Source organism: Medicago sativa, chromosome 4 (assembly GCF_051527215.1).
Source record: "Medicago sativa cultivar Bolivia chromosome 4, Bolivia_mono, whole genome shotgun sequence".
Classification (NCBI taxonomy): domain Eukaryota; kingdom Viridiplantae; phylum Streptophyta; class Magnoliopsida; order Fabales; family Fabaceae; genus Medicago; species Medicago sativa.
The window spans coordinates 55,137,814-55,160,696 of NC_140752.1; the positions used below are offsets into that span (position 1 = coordinate 55,137,814).

Below are 22,883 nucleotides of genomic sequence, written 5' to 3' on the forward strand. Positions count from 1 at the left end.
TGAATGCAGATTTTCTCCAAATTTCACCTAATCTCATGGTTCTAACCTCAAAACTACTTACGATAATCATCCTATGGATTATCTAAGGCCTGTACATAATTTCTACATTAATTCAACAAGTTTTCATCTTCTAATAAACAAATCTCTCTCAAAACCCTAATTCTCAAATTCTCACAAACTCTCCCCAACTTGTTAGATGTAATCTAATGATTTAACAACTTAATATTAATGCAAGATAGTCTCACCCTCACCTTAGATTAATTCCTGAATCAACAGCATCGTTCTTCTTTCCTAAGGTCTTCTCCTCTTCTCTTGACTTCTCTCTTCTCTTCTCTTCTCTTCTTTCTTGTTCTCCTCTTTTCCAAAAAGCGGTTTAAGGTAAACTCTTTCTAACCTAAGCTTCTCTATTTATAATACTAAAATATTCTTCCCAAATCTATTTAGGCCCAACAACTTATTCTTCTTTCTATTCTAACCCCCAATTCCACTCACACTATTAATCCTCATAATCTTATTTATTTCTAAATTAAATATATCTCTCACAAATAACAAATATATTTCTACACCAAATAACAAATATATCTCTAACAAATAACAAATATATTTCTACACCAAATAACAAATATATCTCTAACAAATAACAAATATATTTCTACACCAAATAACAAATATATCTCTAACAAATAACAAATATATATTATTCTAGTAAATACCAACATATAACATAACAAAATATCACTCATCAAAATAAATCGACTAAATCATAAAAAGACATCTAATCTCTAAACTACCTCCAAATCTACTTACTCTAATAATTCTCATATTCTAATAAATAATAGAATAATGCCACATAATAAAATGCTAACACCTCATATAAATAAATAAATCACATAAATAGACTCTAACTTAATAAAAATAATTAAATAAAAAGGAGGGCGTTACACAATGAAATGATGTTTTTCTTATGAAATGATATTTTCTAAAATACGGATATCAACAAACAGCTCTTTATTTCATAAAAATGATAGTTAATTTATAGATTTTTGAAGTAAGAGTACCGGTACATCTTAATTTTGCAGGTGTACCGTAGAAGTTCCCCTTTCGACAAGACAAAATCGCTGATGTGTCTCGCTGTTGGTAATTATGATGACATGACATGCTTACTAGGCTTTTAAAATTATTTATCATTTATTTTTATTTTCAACTGTTTTTTTATTAATTAAAAAATAAAAAATATATATTTTTAGAAAAAATAAAAAAGTTTTTTTTCCAGAATTTATATTTTTTTAGAAAAAATAAAAAGTTTTATTTCAAAAAAAATATATTTTATTTTCCAGAATATTTAATTTTTTTAAAATAAAAATAAACTTATCTAATTTTCAAGAATTTTCTTTTTTAGAAAAAATAAAAAGTTTTTTCGAAAAAATTAATTATTTTCTAGAATATTTTAAAAAATTTACAAAAATTAAAATATTTATTTTTTTACTCATCTAATTTGTCGCACTTTTTTTTGAAAGAATTGTTGCACTTTTTAAATGATAAAGAAAAAATAGACATATATATTTTTATCGTGTTTGTTATATTTGTTTTAATATTTAAATTTATTCATATTTATTTGTTACGTGTTTTATTTGTATTGAAAATTGAGGACATTTTTGGAAAAATAAAAATTCAACCTAAAAATGCTGAAAGATGTTGTTTTCTTCTTTATATATAGTATAGATATAAACTTATCTTATTTTCCCGAATTTTTATTTTTTTATAAAAAAGTAAACAAAGTTTTTTATTGAAAAAAAAATATGAACTTATGTTAATTTTGAATTTATTTTCTAAGTTTTGAAATATATTTTCTAATGTTTTTATTTTGAAAATTAAGTTCCAGATTTTTTTATTTTTTTGAGAAAAAAATCTTAATTTTTTATTATTTTTAAATAATTGTTAATTAATAAAAAAATCACTTGAAAATAAAAAAATTAAAAATAATTATATAAGCCAAGTCGGTATGTCACGTCATCAAAATTACACAGTCAGCATGCCACATCATCAAAATTACACAGTCAGCGTGCCATATCAACGATTTTTTTCTAGTCATATGACCCGAGGGTCTAAAACGAAATAATTCTTATATATAGTTGGAATCTAAATTATTTTTTACACGGGGGTAAACCAGAAGTCGCTCAAATTACAAAGGGGTAAAGGCATATTAACCCTATATATTTTTAGGTGCGGGGAATATTTTTTTTTTTTACCAAAATAATTAAATTAATATTTTTTATTCATGTAAGATACATGTAAGTAATGATAAAATAAAGTATTACAATTATATTTTTTTTATTCAAAAGAAATTATATTTTTTTTTAAAAAGTGTTACAATTATTGTTGACTAGTGGAATTAATGTGTCCCCAATTATTGATTAAGGCTCAATAAGACGTTCATATGCAGATGCAGACGTTGTGATGCATCAAATACAATACTCAAAGCATATATAAACCATTTGCCTGATCCAATGATCGTTTGATCATTAAATCATAAAATTGTTGTACAAATGTCATTTATTTATGTGATATCACTATTTATTTTCCACCATGGCATCAGTGAGAGGGTTGAAGTAGTAGTATGTTTAGGGATGGTAAAATCAATGGTGAGGGTGTGAGGGGGATACATGTTTTTTTTTTTTTTTTTTAGAATCTTATTTTTAGTGTGGAATGTGGAGGGATTAATTGTGGGGTGAGATTTGTTTAGTCTCAAACGAACTTGTTTGTGTATGTCCAAATCATCGGTTTGTGACCTTTGTTGAAAGGAGAATTATCCGTTGTTTTTCTCGTTCCTGGCGCCCTTTGTTCGGTTGTACACGTAGACGGAAGCAGACAAAATAGTTGCTCTACCAGATGCTGTGATAAAGACAGCTCACATAATAAGAGAAAAGATTACTTGGATTCTGGGTCCCACATATCCAAGTAGCCTTGTCAGGTTCTGTATCTGATGTCCTTCATAGGGTCTGTGGAGATCACTCCCCAACTTCTTTGAGACTTCCTTCTACTAAGGACATTGATTTCTAGTTGACCTTTCAGTAGATCTTCAACCATAGTATTCTAAGTTTCCCAATTCCTTTCGGATGCTTTTCATATGTTCCTTCTTCATAATAAGGAGATCATGCACACTTAAACATATGTTAGTTTACCAATTGTTCTTCAATACTTTGTTATCATCAAAACCCAAGAGAACTTGTATGAACTGTAACAGCCCGATTTTCGTTACAATTAATTATTATGTGTATTTATATGTGCTTTATGTGATTATTTGTCTCTGTGTGTATTTTATTCGGGATTAGTGAATTTTGGCTTAAGAAATGTATTTTAGTCATTTTAGACTCAGGGGCATTTTGGTCATTTGGTGAACAGGGGTAAAATAGTCTTTTGGTTACGAGAATTATTTTTAGTGTTTTAAGTGATAATAATTATTTTTACTAAGTTACTAGTGAGTTGTGGTAATTAATTAGAGGTGATAACTATACATTATTTTGACTCTTTAAGTGTGTAATAACTCAGTGAATTAGATTGTAAGAATATTGAGCCCATTAAGACAACTAGGGTTTGAGCTCATTTGTGTAGTGACTATATAAACACCAGTCTTATGAGAAATTAGGTCATTACCTTCATTCCCTCATTTTCACAAAACATTTTAAGATAGAGGTAGAGAGAGAAAGGGGATCTTGAAGAGCAAAGAAGAACTAGAGAGAGAAAGCTTGGGGTTGGTGGCTAGGAGCTAAATTGAAGTTAGGAATTAGATTCTTGAAGATTAGAGGTAAGGGGGATAGTCTCTTTTTCACTAATTAAGTTATAATCACTTTTTCTACTTATAGGTTTAAGTGCTTTTGTTATAATTGTGACTTTTTGTGATTTTAAATGATAAAATTCCTGCTCCTTTTTCATGTGAAATTGTGGGTATGATAAACTTCATGAATTTGTTGTGTTAATAGATTAAACTTCATAGTTGATGTTGTTGTTGAGTTGTTTTCATTGATTTTTGACTATTTGAGTGAAATTTATGAATTGGTGTATGATTGTTGTTGGAACATCTTTGAATTCACTTCATTAATGATTGTTGATGTTTCTATGTTGATGGAATTTGAATTGGTGTGGTTGTTTTGAAGTTTGAATGAGAAATGAGAAAAATGGTGGTTTTTGGTGAAAATGAACTAGATGATGGGGTAATTAAGTGTATAAGTTTTGGGGTCAAATTTGGGGTCAAGGGAATCAAAATTGGGGTTTTGGTGTGGAAAATTGGGAGTTCACGATAGGGAACAACCAAAACAGGGCAACCTGTTCTGGTGTAACTTGCCTGGGCGAGTTGGAACACGCTTGAGCGAGTTGCCCAGTAACAGAACCCTTCGTTTTGGTAGTTCTGGGCATCTTGGGTCGATCAAGGTGGTTCCAAATTGATTCTTTTGATGTAATTAACTGTATTCAAACCTTCTAAACCTTTGGAAACATCAATTGAGTTAGATTGGACTAGGTTTTGTGAATCATATCATAACTTTTTGAAAATAGTTCAAGAACATGAAATTTCCGAAAACTCGATTTCTCAAGGAAAAAGGGTAGGACTAGGGTGGTCTAGTATTGTTATGATTTATAAAAATGTTTTGGATGGGAATCATGGATTTCAACTTTGAAAACTTGAATTCTTTGTAAAACGGCAAAATGATACGAACTTTGTGAAACTTTGAAATTGAAGTGAATTGGCCTATGAGACGTATATGTATACGCTACTGCACTCATATGTGACTTGCGTGTACGATTAGTTGGGGCATTCGAACTTGTTTTGATTTGTATGTTGAATAACTTAGGAAATGAAAGAAACGATACGAACTTATGGAATTTGGGTATTTGTCAGCTTTAGCTTATGAAACATATGTGTACATGCTACTGCACTTATATGTGATTTGTGTGTATACTCGGTTGAGGTGTTTGAATTTGTTTACTTTAGTTTTAGAGAATTTGCCGGAAAATGCTAGTCTTCATAAACTTAGCCGAACTTTGTCAAACTAATGTTTTATGGTCGGATAACTAGTAGGAGGCTTTGAATTCATGTTAGTATGATTTAACGTGAATGAATTGTTAAGTATTGGGTGTTTAAATTGATGAATGTCGAGACGCGGCTAAATGTCTGTCTTTATGTGAAAGGTGAATTTGACACTTTATTGTTTCTCTGAGGTGTTAAATGTTGTTGACGATTATGATGTTGATTCTTTTGGTGAATTATAAATAGATGTTTTGATGATCACTTGTTTATTGTATGGATGTAAGTATTTGATAATGCAATTGTTGGTGAATAACATAAATACGGGTTGATTACTATATTAACATATGTGAAGTTGAACAGTGCATTGTCGAGTCCTTAGGTGAAGTCCATGCATTCATAGTCATGCAAGCCGATTTGAAGTATGTAAATATGCGGGTTTAAAATACGGGTTCACTATTACATAACTTTTATGAGACATAAATGCGGGTTAATTATTATGTCGACGGATTCTTTAACGGTAAAATTATCTCCGGAATCCTATGGTACCACATGCATCTAGAAGAGTCTAGAACATTGCATGCACTTATTACTTGGTGAGTCGAGTCCTTACTTGGATATGTGAATCGGTATATATGTGCATTGGTGAACTTTTGGTGATTGTTGTGAATACTTGCACAAGATGAATTATATGTATGCTTGATTGAGCTTGTATATTTTGTTGATTGAATTTATTAATTATGTGAATCTGATTATGTTTAATTGTGAATTATGAACATATTTTTTCACAGGCATCTGAGGTGTTGAAGCATCCTTAATTGTATGGACATTTTTTTGTGCCTTGAAATAGTTAAATATTACCGTAAACATCCAATCTAGTCTTTAGCAAACATCTGAACTAATCTTATTTAGCCCCTGAAAATGCAAAGTACTAATTTGATCCTAAAAAATCTGAAATATTGGTCAAATTAATACTTTTTCAAGACAATTTTTTGGAACATTTTACTCTCCATTTGATCAACATTTGAAAATTTTGAAGATTACATTAGTAATTTTGATTATTTGGGATTATTTGGGAATTTATTTTACTCTCTATATTTTTGGAAGTGTACATTCAGACTGCATTGCTTTGTTATTTTATGTGGAAATATATTTGTTATTTGGTGTATTATTATATATTTAGTAGAGAAATATTATTTATTAGAATATGAGGATTATTAGTGTGAGTGGATTTGGGGGTTAGAATAGAAAGAAGAATAAGTTGTTGGGCCTAAATAAATTTGAGAAGAATATTTTAGTATTATAAATAGAGAAGTTTAGGTTAAAAAGAGTTTACTGGAAACCGCTTTTTGGAAAAGAGGAGAACAAAAAAGAAGAGAAGAGGAGAGAAAAGTCAAGAGAAGAGGATAAGACCTTAGGAAAGAAGAACGCTGCCGCTGATTCAGAAATTAATCTAAGGTGAGGGTGAGACTATCTTGCATTAATATTAAGTTGTTAAATCATTAGATTACATAGAACAAGTTGGGGAGAGTTTGTGAGAATTTGAGAATTAGGGTTTTGAGAGAGATTTGATGATTAGATGATAAAAACTTGTTGAATTGATGTAGAAATTGTGTACAGACCTTAGATAATCCATAGGATGATTATTGAAAGTAGTTTTGAGGTTAGCACCATGAGATTAGGTGAAACTTGAAGAAAATCTGCATTCTGCCCGAATTTTGATATTAAAACTGGTATTGATCGGTGCGAAATTGGTCTTAGGTGTAAACACAAAAGTTGTAGGTATGGATGTTAGCTTTCTAATGCCGTTGGTCTCACGTCAAAACGATTTATAGAACTTGAGTTATGGTCAAATTACTGCACGTAGGTCACAGTGAATATTTATGGACTTTCAGCACAACTTTTCCTAATTTAAAATGAAAACTGGTATTGATCGGTACAGAATTGGTCTTAGGCGTAAACATGAAAATTTTAGATAATTTTGTTAGCTTTCTAGTGGCTTTGGTTTGACGTGAAAATGATGTTTGGTATGTGAGTTATGATGAAAATACTACAGGGAGGTCTTAGCAAAATTGTACGGTGACAACATTCTCTGTTTCATGTTTTTGCGTTTTGTTCATATGTTTCTGTTTTGAATTGATCTTTGTTGTCAACATGAAAGTTGTTGATATTTGTGATATCTTTCCAGTAGCTTTGGTTTGACATGAAAATATGTTGTGGATAATTTATTATGTTTTTACAAAGATACTTAGTGAATTATTGTCGATGTTTAAATAAGATGTTATATGACGTTGTTTATGATTGATGAATATGATGTTTTAAGATGTTGTTTATTATCATTTGATATTGTTATATTATGATATGACATGAATTATTTATGTGATCCATATGTTGTCAAGATGCTAAGATGTTAAGATGTTAAGACGTTAAGATGATAAGAGTTGTTAAGTCGTCAAGTCGTTATGAAGTCATCAAGTTGTTAAGATGTTATGTTGTCAAGATGTCAAGATGTTAGGATGTCATAGATGTTCATGATGTTGTTTAAGTTGTCAAGTTGTAGGAAGATTGAGTTCATTGCATACTCGTTAAAGATGTGGGCTTGATGCCCGGCAGCTTAATGCTCAAACTACGTTGGGGGCTTGAGGCCCGGCAGCTTTATGCTCACTTGTTGAAGAGCCTATTTACACTCATATATGTTGGGGGCTTGATGCCATGAATGGTACCACATGCATTTGCATATCAAGAAGTTTACGATGAGTTAAGTTGTTAAGAGTTGCATCGTCAAGTTGAGTCGCATTGTCAAGTCGAGTGTCGAGTCGACTATGCAGTTGTTTAAGATTGAATATGAAGTGAATGATGAGTTTGATTAAGAATGTTGTTTATGTTTGATGATGATGTTTGATTATGATGATGATGTTTGACGATGATGTTGTTTGATTTTGATGATGATGTTTGATTTTGATGATGATGTTCATGTTTGACGATGATGTTGTTTAGGATTGATGATGATGTTGATTATGATTTGTTTATGATGGTTGAATATGAAGTTGTTATGATAAGATGCTATGTGATTTATGATATGCTGATATGTGAATATGATAAGATGTTATACGTTTACTAATGATGATGCATGATGATTCCTCGTGATTATATTTAATATGGATTGTTTGTGATTATGTCTATGGTTGATATATAATGTTATGAGATGGTTATGATTAGTACTTGAAGTTATATGATGATGTTTATGTCTATGATTAAGATGCTATGATTAAAAGGATATATGATAATGCTTATGACTAATATTTGTAGATATGTGATGATATTTATATGATGATATAATATGAAGTATATGACTAATGTACGAAGAATAATGATACTAATTAAGGAAGTTTAAGTTGCTAGATATGATTAATCAATTATAGGATGTTTAAGTTGTTGAATGTACTTTACATGACTTATATGCTTTATATTATTGTTTGAGAAATCTCACCCCTCTGCTTGGAAAAGTTGCTCTTCGTATGGGTAACTTGCAGGTAATCAAGATTAGAGGCGTCGTGAGTGGACTCCTCACATGTGTGTCTAGGTGCTCTGATACGTAACGGGATGAGACTTGACCTTACTTCTATTCCTTACGTATTGTTTATGAACTTTTATGAATAAATATTGAACTAAAACTTATGAGATTTTCTGATGAGGCCTGCGTGGCAAAGACTTTATATGTTGAATGAACTAATTCCGCTGCGAAGTTTTGAATTACTTATGTTAAATAATTTTGAAGAATAAATTGTTATTTATTCAGTTTATGAATTTTTAAGAAGTGTAGCATTCCGTTTAAAGTTGAATTACTCTGATTTTTAATTATGAAATTTTTACGTTGGGAAAACAGGGTGTTACATAAGGAATAGAAAGTAAAGACATCATCCCATCCTGTTACGTATCAGAGCACCTAAGGGCACAATGTGAGGAGTCCACTCACGACCGCCTCTAATCTTTATTACCTGCAAGTTACCCATATGAAGAGCAACATTTTCAAGCAAAAGAGGTGAGATTTCACAAACAACATATTAAGCATATAATTCATCAAAATATATTTAACAACATAAAACATCATAAACATCAGTATTAATAATCATTTAGCATCTTATCATTATCATTATCAAATCATAATCAAACATCATCATCAAACATCAACATCAAATCATAATCGAAACATGATAATCGACTCAACACTTGACTCGACTATGCGACTCAACTTGACTATGCAACTCTTAACATCTTAAATCATCTTAAACATCTTGACAAATGCAAATGCATACGGTACCAATACAGGGCATTAAGCCCATAACATATATGAGCGTAAATAGGCTCTTCAGGGCATCAAGCCCCCACCATCAAAAGTGAGCAAAAGCTCCAGGGCATCAAGCCTCCAACGTAATTTGAGCAGAGCTCCAGGGTGTAACTGTTGAGGCAAAATCCCTAATTAATTTTAAAGATAACAAACCTTGATGATTAAGGAATTAATGGACTTTGATTAATTTGTTGGTATTTAACTTGTGCTCTTGAGTGGTTAATTAAGACAGGAACAAGTTTCAATTCATACCAAGAAACAAAGAATCAAAGGACATAAAGACTTAAGAACTCAGTCAGAGTTCAGAAAGTTAAAAAGAGTTCAGAAGGTTGGACAGAGTTCAGAAGGTTGTTCATGATGAACATCAAGAACCAAGCCCAGATTTTCATGATCCAAATGAAGAACATGCAAGGTCTACGTGACTTAAATAAAAGCCCAGTAAAGTACAATGACTAAAATCAATCAAGGAATAAAGGCATTTAATTGATTAAAGTCAAAGAGGGCATCTTCAATGTTCATTCAAGACTATGAACATTTGAAGTACAAAACATTAGGAATATTCCATCAAGAATATCATCCTAGATGTTTTCCAAGCTGCACTTCATAAATGTTTCACTATTAGGATTTGATTACATCAAATAAGAGTCTTACAAACCATCCTAAGTGAAACAAAAAGGAACATTCTGAAGTCCCCTGAGTTCAGAAAGTTCGATCCTGCTCCATGCTTTTTCTGACATGAACAGTACAGTTGTTGGAAAGAAAAAGGCAAAGCCAAAAGCAAGATCAAATCTGATTCAACAAGATTTCGACACATAAGGGAGTTGGTACTGTTCAAAGCAAACCAAATCCCCTAAAGCATGGAATGAAAGTGACAGCTCCACTTTATGAGATCCTACACTTGTTCCAAGACAGATTGCAAAGAAAATCTGACCCAGGAACATTCTGAAGTCGTACAAAGCAAATCTTCAAGTACAACCCAGAAATTCATGTGACATTCATCTGCAAAAAGCCCAGATGCATATCTGACCGTTCATCCACATGAACCCAGATGAAGATCATGATGAACACAACAACATTCTGAAGTATTCTCAAGAACACAACAACATTCTAAAGTATTCTCAAGAACACAGCAACATTCTGAAGTACATCAGTTTTGCCCAGAATTCAAGTGTAAGTTGGTGGGTCCCAGGACACGTGGCACAAGACCAGTGGATACTCTCCAACGGCTACAAAGGTTCAAGAAACTCTATAAATAGAGATCAAGACCTCAGCATAACACACACCTTTGCAAAGCATACAAGAAAACAACATAAGAGTGTTTGAAGCTTTAGCAAAAACATTGATCATCACAAAGATTCCAAGAAGTCTTCAAAGTGTACATCAATATTTCTCTTATCTTTTTAAAGATAAATCTCTTCCTCCATTTCTCCTTTGTCTGATCTATATCATTCAAACTCCATACAAACTCCATACAAATTGTAAACAAAGTCTCATCTAGCTTTAGGGGTACTAAAGTATTAGGTTGAGCAGAAAGGTGTAAAGTCTAAGTAGGTAACTTAGCAAGAAAGGTGCAAGCCTGCTGAGGCTTAGAGAATACAGGTTGTGTAATTGTTCAGGTGAACAGAGTTGTACGGTGCAGGATTTGAGAAGTTATCTCAAGCATCATAGTGGAAAATCTCACAAAACTGTGAGGAGTAGACTAGCCCACATTGGGTGAACTACTATAAATTTCTGTGTGACCTTCTTCTCTTCTCTTTACTCTTTAATTTCAGTAAACACAACACACACACAAACACGTTTAATTAACTTAATTGTTTAAACTGTTTTTCAGACTAACACTTCAGAACGTTCTGAAGTCTGTCAGTTAACTTAACCATTCCAAGTTTTCAACTTGAGAATAAAATTTTAAGTGACAGGTTTAATTTTAAAAGGGTCACAATTCAAACCCCCCTTCCTTGTGACTATATTATCTACTTCAATTGGCATCAAGAGCCCGGTTCTAAGGGTTTGAACACTTAAACAAGTGTTAGAGAAAAGATTCAGGAAGGAAGTATGTCTAAAGTCAAATACATAGCTGAAGGAGGATCATCAAACAGACCACCACTTTTTGATGGATCAAACTACTACTTCTGGAAAGGCAAGATGGAACTATTTCTCAAATCTCAAGACAATGACATGTGGTCAGTAATCACAGATGGAGACTTTGTTCCAAAGACCAAAGAAGACACCATCAAAGATAAGAGTGCATGGTCAACTGATGAAAAAGCTCAGGTATTACTAAACTCTAAAGCTAGACTCTTTTTATCATGTGCACTAACCATGGAAGAAAGTGAAAGAGTTGATGAATGCAAGAATGCCAAAGAGGTATGGGATACTTTGAGAATACATCATGAAGGTACATCTCATGTCAAAGAAACTAGAATTGACATTGGAGTCAGAAAGTTTGAAGTCTTTGAAATGAGTGAAAATGAAACCATTGATGAGATGTATGCCAGATTTACTACAATAGTAAATGAAATGAGATCTCTTGGAAAAGCATATTCCACTCATGAGAGAATCAGAAAAATATTGAGATGCCTTCCAAGTATGTGGAGACCTATGGTCACTGCAATTACTCAGGCTAAAGATTTAAAATCTATGAACCTGGAAGATCTCATTGGCTCACTAAGAGCTCATGAAGTTGTACTTCAAGGAGACAAACCAGTGAAGAAGGTCAAGTCACTTGCCTTGAAAGCCTCTCAGCAAACCTCATCAGTAACTGAAGATGATGTGCAAGAAACACAAGAAATTGAGGAAGTTCATGAAGAAGAAGCTGAAGATGAACTGGCACTAATCTCCAAAAGAATACAAAGAATGATGATGAGAAGAAATCAACTCAGGAAGAAATTTCCCAACACAAACAACACCAGATCAGAAGCTGACAAGAGTCAGGTCACCTGTTTTGGATGCAACAAAACTGGACACTACAAAAGTGAATGCCCTGACATTAAAAAGGTGCAAAGAAAGCCACCTTTCAAGAAGAAAGCTATGATCACTTGGGATGACATGGAAGAAACAGAACCACAAGAAGATGAGGAAGCCAACTTAAGTTTGATGGCTCAAACAGATGATGAAGAAGAGGTAATTGTCTATAAAACTCATCCTCTATATAAAGATCTTGAAAGCAAACTTGATAGTCTTTTATATGATTCTAACTTCTTAACTAATAGATGTCAATCATTAATCAAGGAACTTTCTGAACTAAAAATAGAAAAGGAAGAACTTCAAAATAAATATGATGAATCTAGAAAAATTATACAAACTTTACAGGACTCTCATTTTAAAATGTCTGAACAACAAAGAGAGTTAAACAAGAAACAGAAGAACATTCATTCCAAACCTTCTGAGGTACAAAAGGAAAACATTCTTTTGAAAAAGGAAGTTGAGGAATTAAAAAATGATCTTACATGTTTCATAAAGTCTACATAAACATTTCAAAACATTTTGGGATCACAAAGCAAAAGTGATGAAAAATCTGGTTTAGGATTCAAGGATCCAAACAAGAATCTTATTAAAAGTTTTGTACCTCAAAAGGCTGAAATGAAACTGAAATGTTCTTACTGTGATAAATTAGGACATGATGTGTCTGTATGCTTTCATAAGAAGAATTTTATTAGAAAAAATAAAATTAATCTTAGTTCAGAACGTTCTCATCTCAATAGATCAGAAAGTTCACAAAAGGCTGAGAAAGCTAAGAAGATGTGTTCCTGCTGTAACAAATTTGATCATACAAGACAGAAAGTTACAATCAGAAAAGATCTCTTAGAAGAACTAACCCTCAAGGACCCAACATTACATGGGTACCTAAAGTTTTTGTCTTGTCAAATGTAGGTCCTGACTCAAGGTGCAAGAACAAAGCCATGGTACTTGGACAGTGGCTGTTCTAGACACATGACAGGTGACAGGAACTGTTTTCTGACCTTTGACAAGAAGGATGGAGGACTGGTGACATTTGGAAATAATGACAAAGGTAAGATCAGAGGTAAAGGTACTATAGGTAAGCCTAACTCTGCTAAAATAGAAAATGTTCAGTATGTAGAAGGTTTAAAACACAATCTACTTAGCATAAGTCAATTGTGTGATAGTGGATTTGAAGTGATCTTTAAACCTAACATATGTGAAATAAGACAGACCTCCTCTAACAAGTTGTTTTTCACTGGATCAAGAAGAAAGAACTTATATGTCTTAGATTTAAATGATATGCCAGCTGAATCATGTTTTATTTCTCTTGAAAAAGATAAATGGATTTGGCATAAAAGAGCTGGTCATATAAGTATGAAAACCATTGCTAAACTTTCTCAACTTGATCTAGTTAGAGGTTTGCCAAAGATCAGTTTTGAAAAGGACAAGATCTGTGAAGCTTGTGTTAAAGGAAAACAAGTCAAAAGTAGTTTCAAAACCATTGAGTTTGTTTCAACTCAGAAACCTTTAGAACTTCTTCACATTGATCTTTTTGGTCCAGTTCAAACTGCAAGTCTAAATGGCAAAAGATATGGTTTTGTTATTGTTGATGATTTTTCCAGATTTACATGGGTTCTATTTTTAAAACACAAAGATGAATCTTTTGAAGCATTTCAAAACTTTTGCAAAAGAGTTCAAAATGAAAAAGGTTCTAATATCATCACAGTTAGGAGTGATCATGGAGGAGAATTTGAAAATGCATCCTTCAAAACATTCTTTGATGAAAATGGTATTAAACATAATTTTTCTTGTGCAAGAACTCCACAACAAAATGGAGTTGTTGAAAGAAAAAATAGAACTTTGCAAGAAATGGCTAGAACAATGTTAAATGAATCAAATGTTGAAAATTACTTTTGGGCAGAAGCCATTAACACATCTTGCTACATTTTGAATAGAGTTTCAATAAGAAAAGTTCTTAATAAAACCCCATATGAACTCTGGAAAAACATTAAACCTAGCATATCTTACTTTCACATATTTGGCTGCTATTGCTACATTCTGAACAATAAAGAAAAATTGGGTAAGTTTGATCCTAAATCAGATAAAGCTATCTTTTTAGGATACTCTACAACTTCTAAAGGTTATAGAGTGTACAATCTAAAAACCCAGACAGTTGAAATTAGTATGCATGTCATATTTGATGAATATGATGAACATTCTCAACCAAAAGAAAGTGAAGACACAGAAGTGCCAGAACTTCAGAATGTTCTCAATCAGAATACTGACCGTCAAGTAGAGAAAGAAGATGATCAGAATGTTCAGGATCAGACTCTCCAAAGTCCACCCAGAAGCTGGAGAATGGTAGGAGATCATCCTGTAGATCAAATCATTGGAAGCACAACTGATGGTGTAAGAACCAGATTGTCCTTCCAAGATACCAACATGGCAATGATTTCTCAAATGGAACCCAAGTCAATCAATGAAGCTATTATTGATGACTCTTGGATTGAGGTCATGAAGGAAGAACTTTCTCAGTTTGAAAGGAACAAAGTCTGGAACCTGGTCCCAAATAATCAAGAGAAAACCATCATTGGAACAAGATGGGTTTTCAGAAACAAGCTTGATGAAAATGGTAAGGTTGTCAGAAACAAGGCAAGGTTAGTTGCTCAAGGCTACAATCAACAAGAAGGTATTGACTATGATGAGACATTTGCACCAGTAGCAAGGTTAGAAGCTATCAGAATACTTCTTGCATATGCTGCTCAAAAAAGCATTAAACTTTTTCAAATGGATGTGAAAAGTGCATTTTTAAATGGTTTTCTAAATGAAGAGGTTTATGTAAGTCAACCTCCTGGCTTCATAGATAAAGAAAAACCAAATCATGTTTTTAAGCTAACCAAAGCACTTTATGGTCTTAAACAAGCTCCTAGAGCTTGGTATGATAGACTTAGCACATTCTTAATTGAAAATGGATTTTCAAGAGGAAAAATTGATACCACACTTTTTAGAAAAACTCATAACTCAGACTTACTCATTGTCCAAGTTTATGTTGATGATATCATTTTTGGTGCTACAAAAATAAAAATGTGTGAAGACTTTTCCAATCTCATGCAAAGTGAATTTGAGATGAGCATGATGGGTGAACTTGGTTTTTTCCTTGGTTTACAAATCAAACAACATCCAAATGGAATTTTCATAAGTCAAGAAAAGTATGTCGAAGACATTCTTAAAAAATATAAAATGAATGAGGCAAAAATCATGGTCACCCCTATGCATCCATCCTCAAGTTTAGATAAAGATGAGAATGGAAAATCTGTTTCTGAAAAAGAATATAGAGGCATGATAGGCTCATTATTATATTTGACTGCTAGCAGACATGACATAGTGTTTGCAGTAGGCTTATGTGCTAGATTTCAAACATGTGCAAAAGAATCTCATTTAACTGCAGTTAAAAGGATTTTTAGATATCTAGTAGGTACTACTGATCTTGGCCTTTGGTATAGAAAAGGTTCTAGTTTTGATCTTGTAGCCTATTGTGATGCTGATTATGCTGGAGACAAAGTTGAGAGGAAGAGTACAAATGGAACCTGTCAATTCTTGGGACAAGCTTTGATTGGATGGTCTTGCAGAAAGCAAAACACCATTGCACTCTCCACAACTGAAGCTGAGTATGTCTCTGCAGCAAGTTGTTGCTCTCAAGTTTTGTGGATCAGAAATCAGCTGGAAGATTATTCACTAAGGTACACAAATGTTACTATTATGTGTGACAATACAAGTGCTATTAATCTTTCTAAAAATCCAATTCAACATTCTAGGTCTAAGCATATTGAAATTAAGCATCATTTCACTAGAGACCATGTTCAGAAAAAGGATATTGCATTAAGCTTTGTTGATACTGAAAATCAACTAGCTGACATTTTTACAAAACCATTAGTTGAGGATAGATTCAATTTTATTAAAGAAAAATTGTTAATCATGAAAAATCCCAACAAAGGTTGATCACTGTAAACACTAAGGGCCATAGACCAACCCCCTTGATGCTCTCTGATCCAAAATCATAAGGTTCAACTAAGATCAGAATGTTTGCAAAGTTCAGAATGTTTGCAAAGTTCAGAATGTTCAACCAAGTTCAGAATGTTCGCATCTGATAAAAAGGTTCAGAACTGACATTCATGATAAATTAAATAATTCATTTATAAAATGATTATTTACTTCTTTTAGGATCCTTCCATATCTCTAGCATTTAATGCTAACCTAAAAGAAGCCTCATTTGGTTTTTAACCATTAGGCAATGGTAAAAAGGTCAACTACACCTTTTCTACTTCCCTCCTTTAACGGCTACTTTTTCTCTCTCCTCTCTGTATCGTTTTTCTTTTTCCTCTTTCCCCATAAAAACTGCCATCATCAAACTTCTTCCACTTCTCCACTCTCACACGTTCACTTCTATATATCCAACTACTCCTTTCACTAACTCCTCACTTTAAAACTTTCTCATTTCTTTCTTTCCTTCTCTCTCCAAAAACCCAAAATCTTTGTCTTTGTCTTCGTTCTCAAATGGCTCGAACCAAAACAACATCTCTATTATCTGAAGATGACTCAACCCCTGTTGCTCGCTCTCAACCACCATCTCAAACCGCTGCTGATGAATCAAACTCATCACCTCTGAACGAAACCCCTGTCCACACAATCTTACCAGACGAAATTATTCCAATCTCTAAACCCTCCAAGACCACTAAATCATCCAAACTTAAGACCAAGAAGAAGGTTATCAAACCTAAGGCCACTAGAAAATCCTCAAGGATTATGTCTGGTTCATCATCCTCTAGAACCAAAACAATCTCTCACATTGATCTCACAGACTCCAGAGAAAATGATGATGGTGATGAAACTCTCTCTGAGTTCATAAAGGCTTCAAAAGCTGAGTCTAAGAAGAAGAAAGGAAAGACTCAAGTGATTGAGACTCCTCCAGCATCTGAATCTTCAGAAAAGATTTCCACTTCATCTGAAGAAGAAGAAGAAGAGAAGAAAGATGATCCACCCAAACATGGAAAAGGGAAGGATGTCAAACTGATTGCATCTTTGATGAAGGCTGAGAAGGAAGCAAAGCAATCTCAAAGGCCAGTAAGCAAAGCAAAATATTTTGACTTTGCTAATCTTAAGAAGAAGAACTGGAACCTACGAAAATATAATGATTCTCAGGAATGGACCCATTTTGTGTCCCTCCAAGACCTCACCTTTGAAGATCTGGTGAGAGAATTTTACAGCTCAATGAGAATCAAGGATAAGAAGAATGAAAAGATGCTCATCACCACTGTCAAGGGTGTAGAAATCAAGGTTACCAAGGAATTTCTCTCAAAAGCCTTGAGAATCCCTAATGAAGGTAATGAACTTTTCTTTCCTTCTTGGTTTGATAAGATGAAAGTCAGTCGTAACAAACTCATAGTTGAGTACACCAAACCTGACCTCCCTTTCAATTCCACAAACCTGAAAGATGTTCCAAAGATTTTACACAACATGATTAGGCATACTTTGCTTCCTAGGAGTGGTACTTTTGAAGCTGTTACAGACACAGATCTCTGCATCATGTATCACCTAATCATGAAGAAGAAGTTGAATCTCTGCTATATCATTCTTCAACACATGATAGATTCATGTAAGAATCCCAAACAATCAAATGCTGCCCTTGCTTATGGTATGCACATAACCCCCATTCTTAGAGCTGCTAATGTTGATCTTGAAGGAGAAGAAGGTGACTACACCTTCATGAGGTTCACCTCAAAGACCTTGGCTCAACTTCACATAACCACCTCAAACATGCCAACTCCTACATCTACAGAAACTACTGGATCTGTTAAAAGGCACTCAGATCAGAAAGTTAAGGTATCAAAGAAGAGGAAACTTGAAAAAGTCAGGAACTTGTCAAGTATTCATAGGCAAGAGGAAAGTTGATGGAGTTGAAGATGATCCCCCAGTTGTTAGCCTCTTCCAAGGAGTTGCTGAACGTGCTAGAGAGATACTTCAACAAAATGCAGAAGTTCAGAATGTTGAAGACTCTCAGAAGAAAGTTGGTGCTAGTGACCAAGAGAAGACTCAAGAAGAAGTTGTTTCTCATGAGAAAGAAGAGGAGCCAACTCAAGATGCACTCAAAGCTGCTGCAACCACTGAAATTGATCTTCAGAAAGTTGACTCAATAAGTGCTGCTGCAGTTTAGAATGTTACTATAACACCTGATGAACAACTTCAGAAAGTTGATGGAGTTGAAGAAAATACTGAGAAAACAGCTCAGAAAGTTGCTGATGATCTTGAAGAAGCATCTCAGGAAGATGACCAAGACATGCATGATGTGGCTGAAATTCTTGTCTCTCAAAGGATGAGTGAGGGACATGATAACATGGACTCTCAAGAGATTGAGCAAGAAGAAAATCAAGCTGGTTTTGATCTGAATGTGGAAGATCCCAGCTCTAATTTGAATGTGTACCAAGATGCACAGCTTGATAACAATGAGGAAGTGCTTCAGGAGACTCAGGAAATGATTCAGGAACTTCAAGAAAATCCTGCAATCATAGTTCAGAATGTTCAGACAAATGCAACTGCTGAACCAAATCTGCCTCAAGAGAATGAAATATCTGTTGACCCCATTCCTCAAGCTTCAGGATCACTACCTTCTGCTGAAGTTCAGCTCATGGCTCAACAAACTCCTCAAAATCAGAATCTCAATTTCTCCACTTCCACCATGGAATCAGAAGTTGGAAAGTTTTTTGTTTCTCCTCTGCCCACTCCAAATGTGGTACCTTCTCCACCACCAGTCACAAACAAAAATACAAGCAAGCTGCCTAACATTCCTGACCTCTTTGAATCTCTAGATACTTTTGTTACCAAAGATGGTCTCTCTAAGGAAAAGGTTGACGCCTCTGCTCCTGCTCCCTCTGCTAAACCTTCCAGAGCTGAGAATATGGCTGCCAGGGCTCTTAGGGTCTCCACTAAGACTCATAAGATTGCCTGTGTGCTAGCTAAGTGGACAGTTGATGTTCAAGCTCCTGGTCTTGCAATGGACCCTCCTGTTTTTGAAGATCCTAGTGTATTTGACTCTGAGCCCTCTTCTGACTCTGGCGATTCCACCCCTTAGTTCTCTATGTCTTGTACCTCCTTAACTTTTTGCAGATGACAAAAAGGGGAGAAGCTTTAGGATAATTATGTCTTTAAGTTTCTAGGCTTAGGCCCTAAGTAGGTCAGTGATCAAATCTTGTTGGAGAAGTTCTTAAAACTTCATTCCTTTTTTTTTGCTTGATCACATATGCATTTATAATTTCTTTTTTGTTTTTGAACCATATAAGTCATGAACTTGTACTGAATGTTTAAACATTAATGAATGAAAAATGAATTTGGTTCAAAAAATACATGTTTTATTTATGCCATAAATTATAAAAGTGAGGGGGAGCTTTATAAAGCTTTTAAAAACTCATTGCATGTATTATAAAAATGAGGGGGAGCATAAAAATATATTTTTAGCTCTGAAACTCCTCATATATATAATCAAAATCCATTATCCTAAATCATAGGTTTGTCATCATCAAAAAGGGGGAGATTGTTGAGGCAAAATCCCTAATTAATTTTAAAGATAACAAACCTTGATGATTAAGGAATTAATGGACTTTGATTAATTTGTTGGTATTTAACTTGTGCTCTTGAGTGGTTAATTAAGACAGGAACAAGTTTCAATTCATACCAAGAAACAAAGAATCAAAGGACATAAAGACTTAAGAACTCAGTCAGAGTTCAGAAAGTTAAAAAGAGTTCAGAAGGTTGGACAGAGTTCAGAAGGTTGTTCATGATGAACATCAAGAACCAAGCCCAGATTTTCATGATCCAAATGAAGAACATGCAAGGTCTACGTGACTTAAATAAAAGCCCAGTAAAGTACAATGACTAAAATCAATCAAGGAATAAAGGCATTTAATTGATTAAAGTCAAAGAGGGCATCTTCAATGTTCATTCAAGACTATGAACATTTGAAGTACAAAACATTAGGAATATTCCATCAAGAATATCATCCTAGATGTTGTCCAAGCTACACTTCATAAATGTTTCACTATTAGGATTTGATTACATCAAATAAGAGTCTTACAAATCATCCTAAGAGAAACAAAAAGGAACATTCTGAAGTCCCCTGAGTTCAGAAAGTTTGATCCTGCTCCATGCTTTTTCTGACATGAACAGTACAGTTGTTGGAAAGAAAAAGGCAAAGCCAAAAGCAAGATCAAATCTGATTCAACAAGATTTCGACACATAAGGGAGTTGGTACTGTACAAAGCAAACCAAATCCCCTAAAGCATGGAATGAAAGTGACAGCTCCACTTTATGAGATCCTACACTTGTTCCAAGACAGATTGCAAAGAAAATCTGACCCAGGAACATTCTGAAGTCGTACAAAGCAAATCTTCAAGTACAACCCAGAAATTCATGTGACATTCATCTGCAAAAAGCCCAGATGCATATCTGACCGTTCATCCACATGAACCCAGATGAAGATCATGATGAACACAACAACATTCTGAAGTATTCTCAAGAACACAACAACATTCTAAAGTATTCTCAAGAACACAGCAACATTCTGAAGTACATCAGTTTTGCCCAGAATTCAAGTGTAAGTTGGTGGGTCCCAGGACACGTGGCACAAGACCAGTGGACACTCTCCAACGGCTACAAAGGTTCAAGAAACTCTATAAATAGAGATCAAGACCTCAGCATAACACACACCTTTGCAAAGCATACAAGAAAACAACATAAGAGTGTTTGAAGCTTTAGCAAAAACATTGATCATCACAAAGATTCCAAGAAGTCTTCAAAGTGTACATCAATATTTCTCTTATCTTTTTAAAGATAAATCTCTTCCTCCATTTCTCCTTTGTCTGATCTATATCATTCAAACTCCATACAAACTCCATACAAATTGTAAACAAAGTCTCATCTAGCTTTAGGGGTACTAAAGTATTAGGTTGAGCAGAAAGGTGTAAAGTCTAAGTAGGTAACTTAGCAAGAAAGGTGCAAGCCTGCTGAGGCTTAGAGAATACAGGTTGTGTAATTGTTCAGGTGAACAGAGTTGTACGGTGCAGGATTTGAGAAGTTATCTCAAGCATCATAGTGGAAAATCTCACAAAACTGTGAGGAGTAGACTAGCCCACATTGGGTGAACTACTATAAATTTCTGTGTGTCCTTCTTCTCTTCTCTTTACTCTTTAATTTCAGTAAACACAACACACACACAAACACGTTTAATTAACTTAACTGTTTAAACTGTTTTTCAGACTAACACTTCAGAACGTTCTGAAGTCTGTCAGTTAACTTAACCATTCCAAGTTTTCAACTTGAGAATAAAATTTTAAGTGACAGGTTTAATTTTAAAAGGGGTCACAATTCAAACCCCCCTTCCTTGTGACTATATTATCTACTTCAGTAACACCCCGTTTCCCCAACATAAAAATTTCATATAAAATCAGAGTATTTAAATCATAAACGGAATGTCACATACTTCTTGAAATCATAAAATAGATAATAAAAATTATCCTTCAAAATTCAACATCATAAAATCTAAAACTTCGCAGCGGAAAATAGTTCAACATAATAAAAGTCTTGGCACGCAGGCCTCGTCAGAAATCTCATAGTTTTAGTTCAACATTTATTCATAAAAAGTTCATAAAGACACGTAAGGAATAGAAGTAAAAGCAAGCCCCATCCCGTTACGTATCAGAGCACCTAGACACAATGTGAGGAGTCCACTCACGAACGCCTCTAGTCTTTATTACCTGCAAGTTACCCATACGAAGGGCAACATTTTCAAGCAGAAGGGGTGAGATTTCACAGTCAATAAATTAAACATATAATTCATCAAAATGCATTTAACAACATAAAACATTACTAACATATCAATATTTATTACTTAGCATCATATCAATCATAATCAAATATCATCATCAATTATCATCATTAAATATCATCATTAAAATCATAATCAAACATCATATTCAACTTAACACTTGACTTGACAACGCGACTCAACTTGACAACGCAACTCTTAACAACTTAAATCATCGTGAGACTTCTTGATATGCAAATGCATGTGGTACCATTCGGGGCATCAAGCCCCCAACATAAATGAGCGTAATTAGGCTCCTCAGCATATGAGCATAAAGCTGCAGGGCCTCAAGCCCCCAACGTCGTTTGAGCATTAAGCTGCCGGGCCTCAAGCCCCCATCTTTAATGAGCATGCAATGGACTCAATATTCCTACAACTTAGACAACTTAACAACATCGTGAACATCTCTTACAATTCCATAAATATGGACAACTTCTTAAATCATTGCAACTTAGACCGACTCATGCAACTTCAAAACATTACTGCCAACAACATTGAATAACAGCAAGATTACAACATATAACAGTGCTTGAATGTATTAACATCATGGAGGAATGAATTACATCAACATATACATCATAAAACATCATAATATTACTCATGCATCATCATTAATAATTTCAGTCACCTAAACAGACTTCTGGAACATCTGGAAACGTCCT

The 22,883-nt window shown here is 33.8% G+C and overlaps 2 protein-coding genes and 1 pseudogene across 2 annotated transcripts in view; 2 read left to right on the forward strand and 1 right to left on the reverse strand.

The window, feature by feature from the left end:
• The window catches only part of LOC146929941 (disease resistance protein RPV1-like), a 68,395-nt gene that overhangs the window by 36,297 nt on the left and 9,215 nt on the right, over positions 1-22,883 (reverse strand). The gene's annotated exons all lie outside the window — the stretch shown is intronic.
• Positions 10,725-16,548, forward strand: LOC146929946 (uncharacterized; annotated as a pseudogene).
• LOC146929947 (uncharacterized) lies at positions 16,863-19,434 on the forward strand. Its single transcript, XM_085707442.1, has 3 exons — positions 16,863-18,188; positions 18,247-18,489; positions 18,553-19,434. The coding sequence occupies exons 1-3, from the start codon at positions 16,863-16,865 to the stop codon at positions 19,432-19,434; spliced, it is 2,451 nt and encodes an 816-aa protein (XP_085563568.1).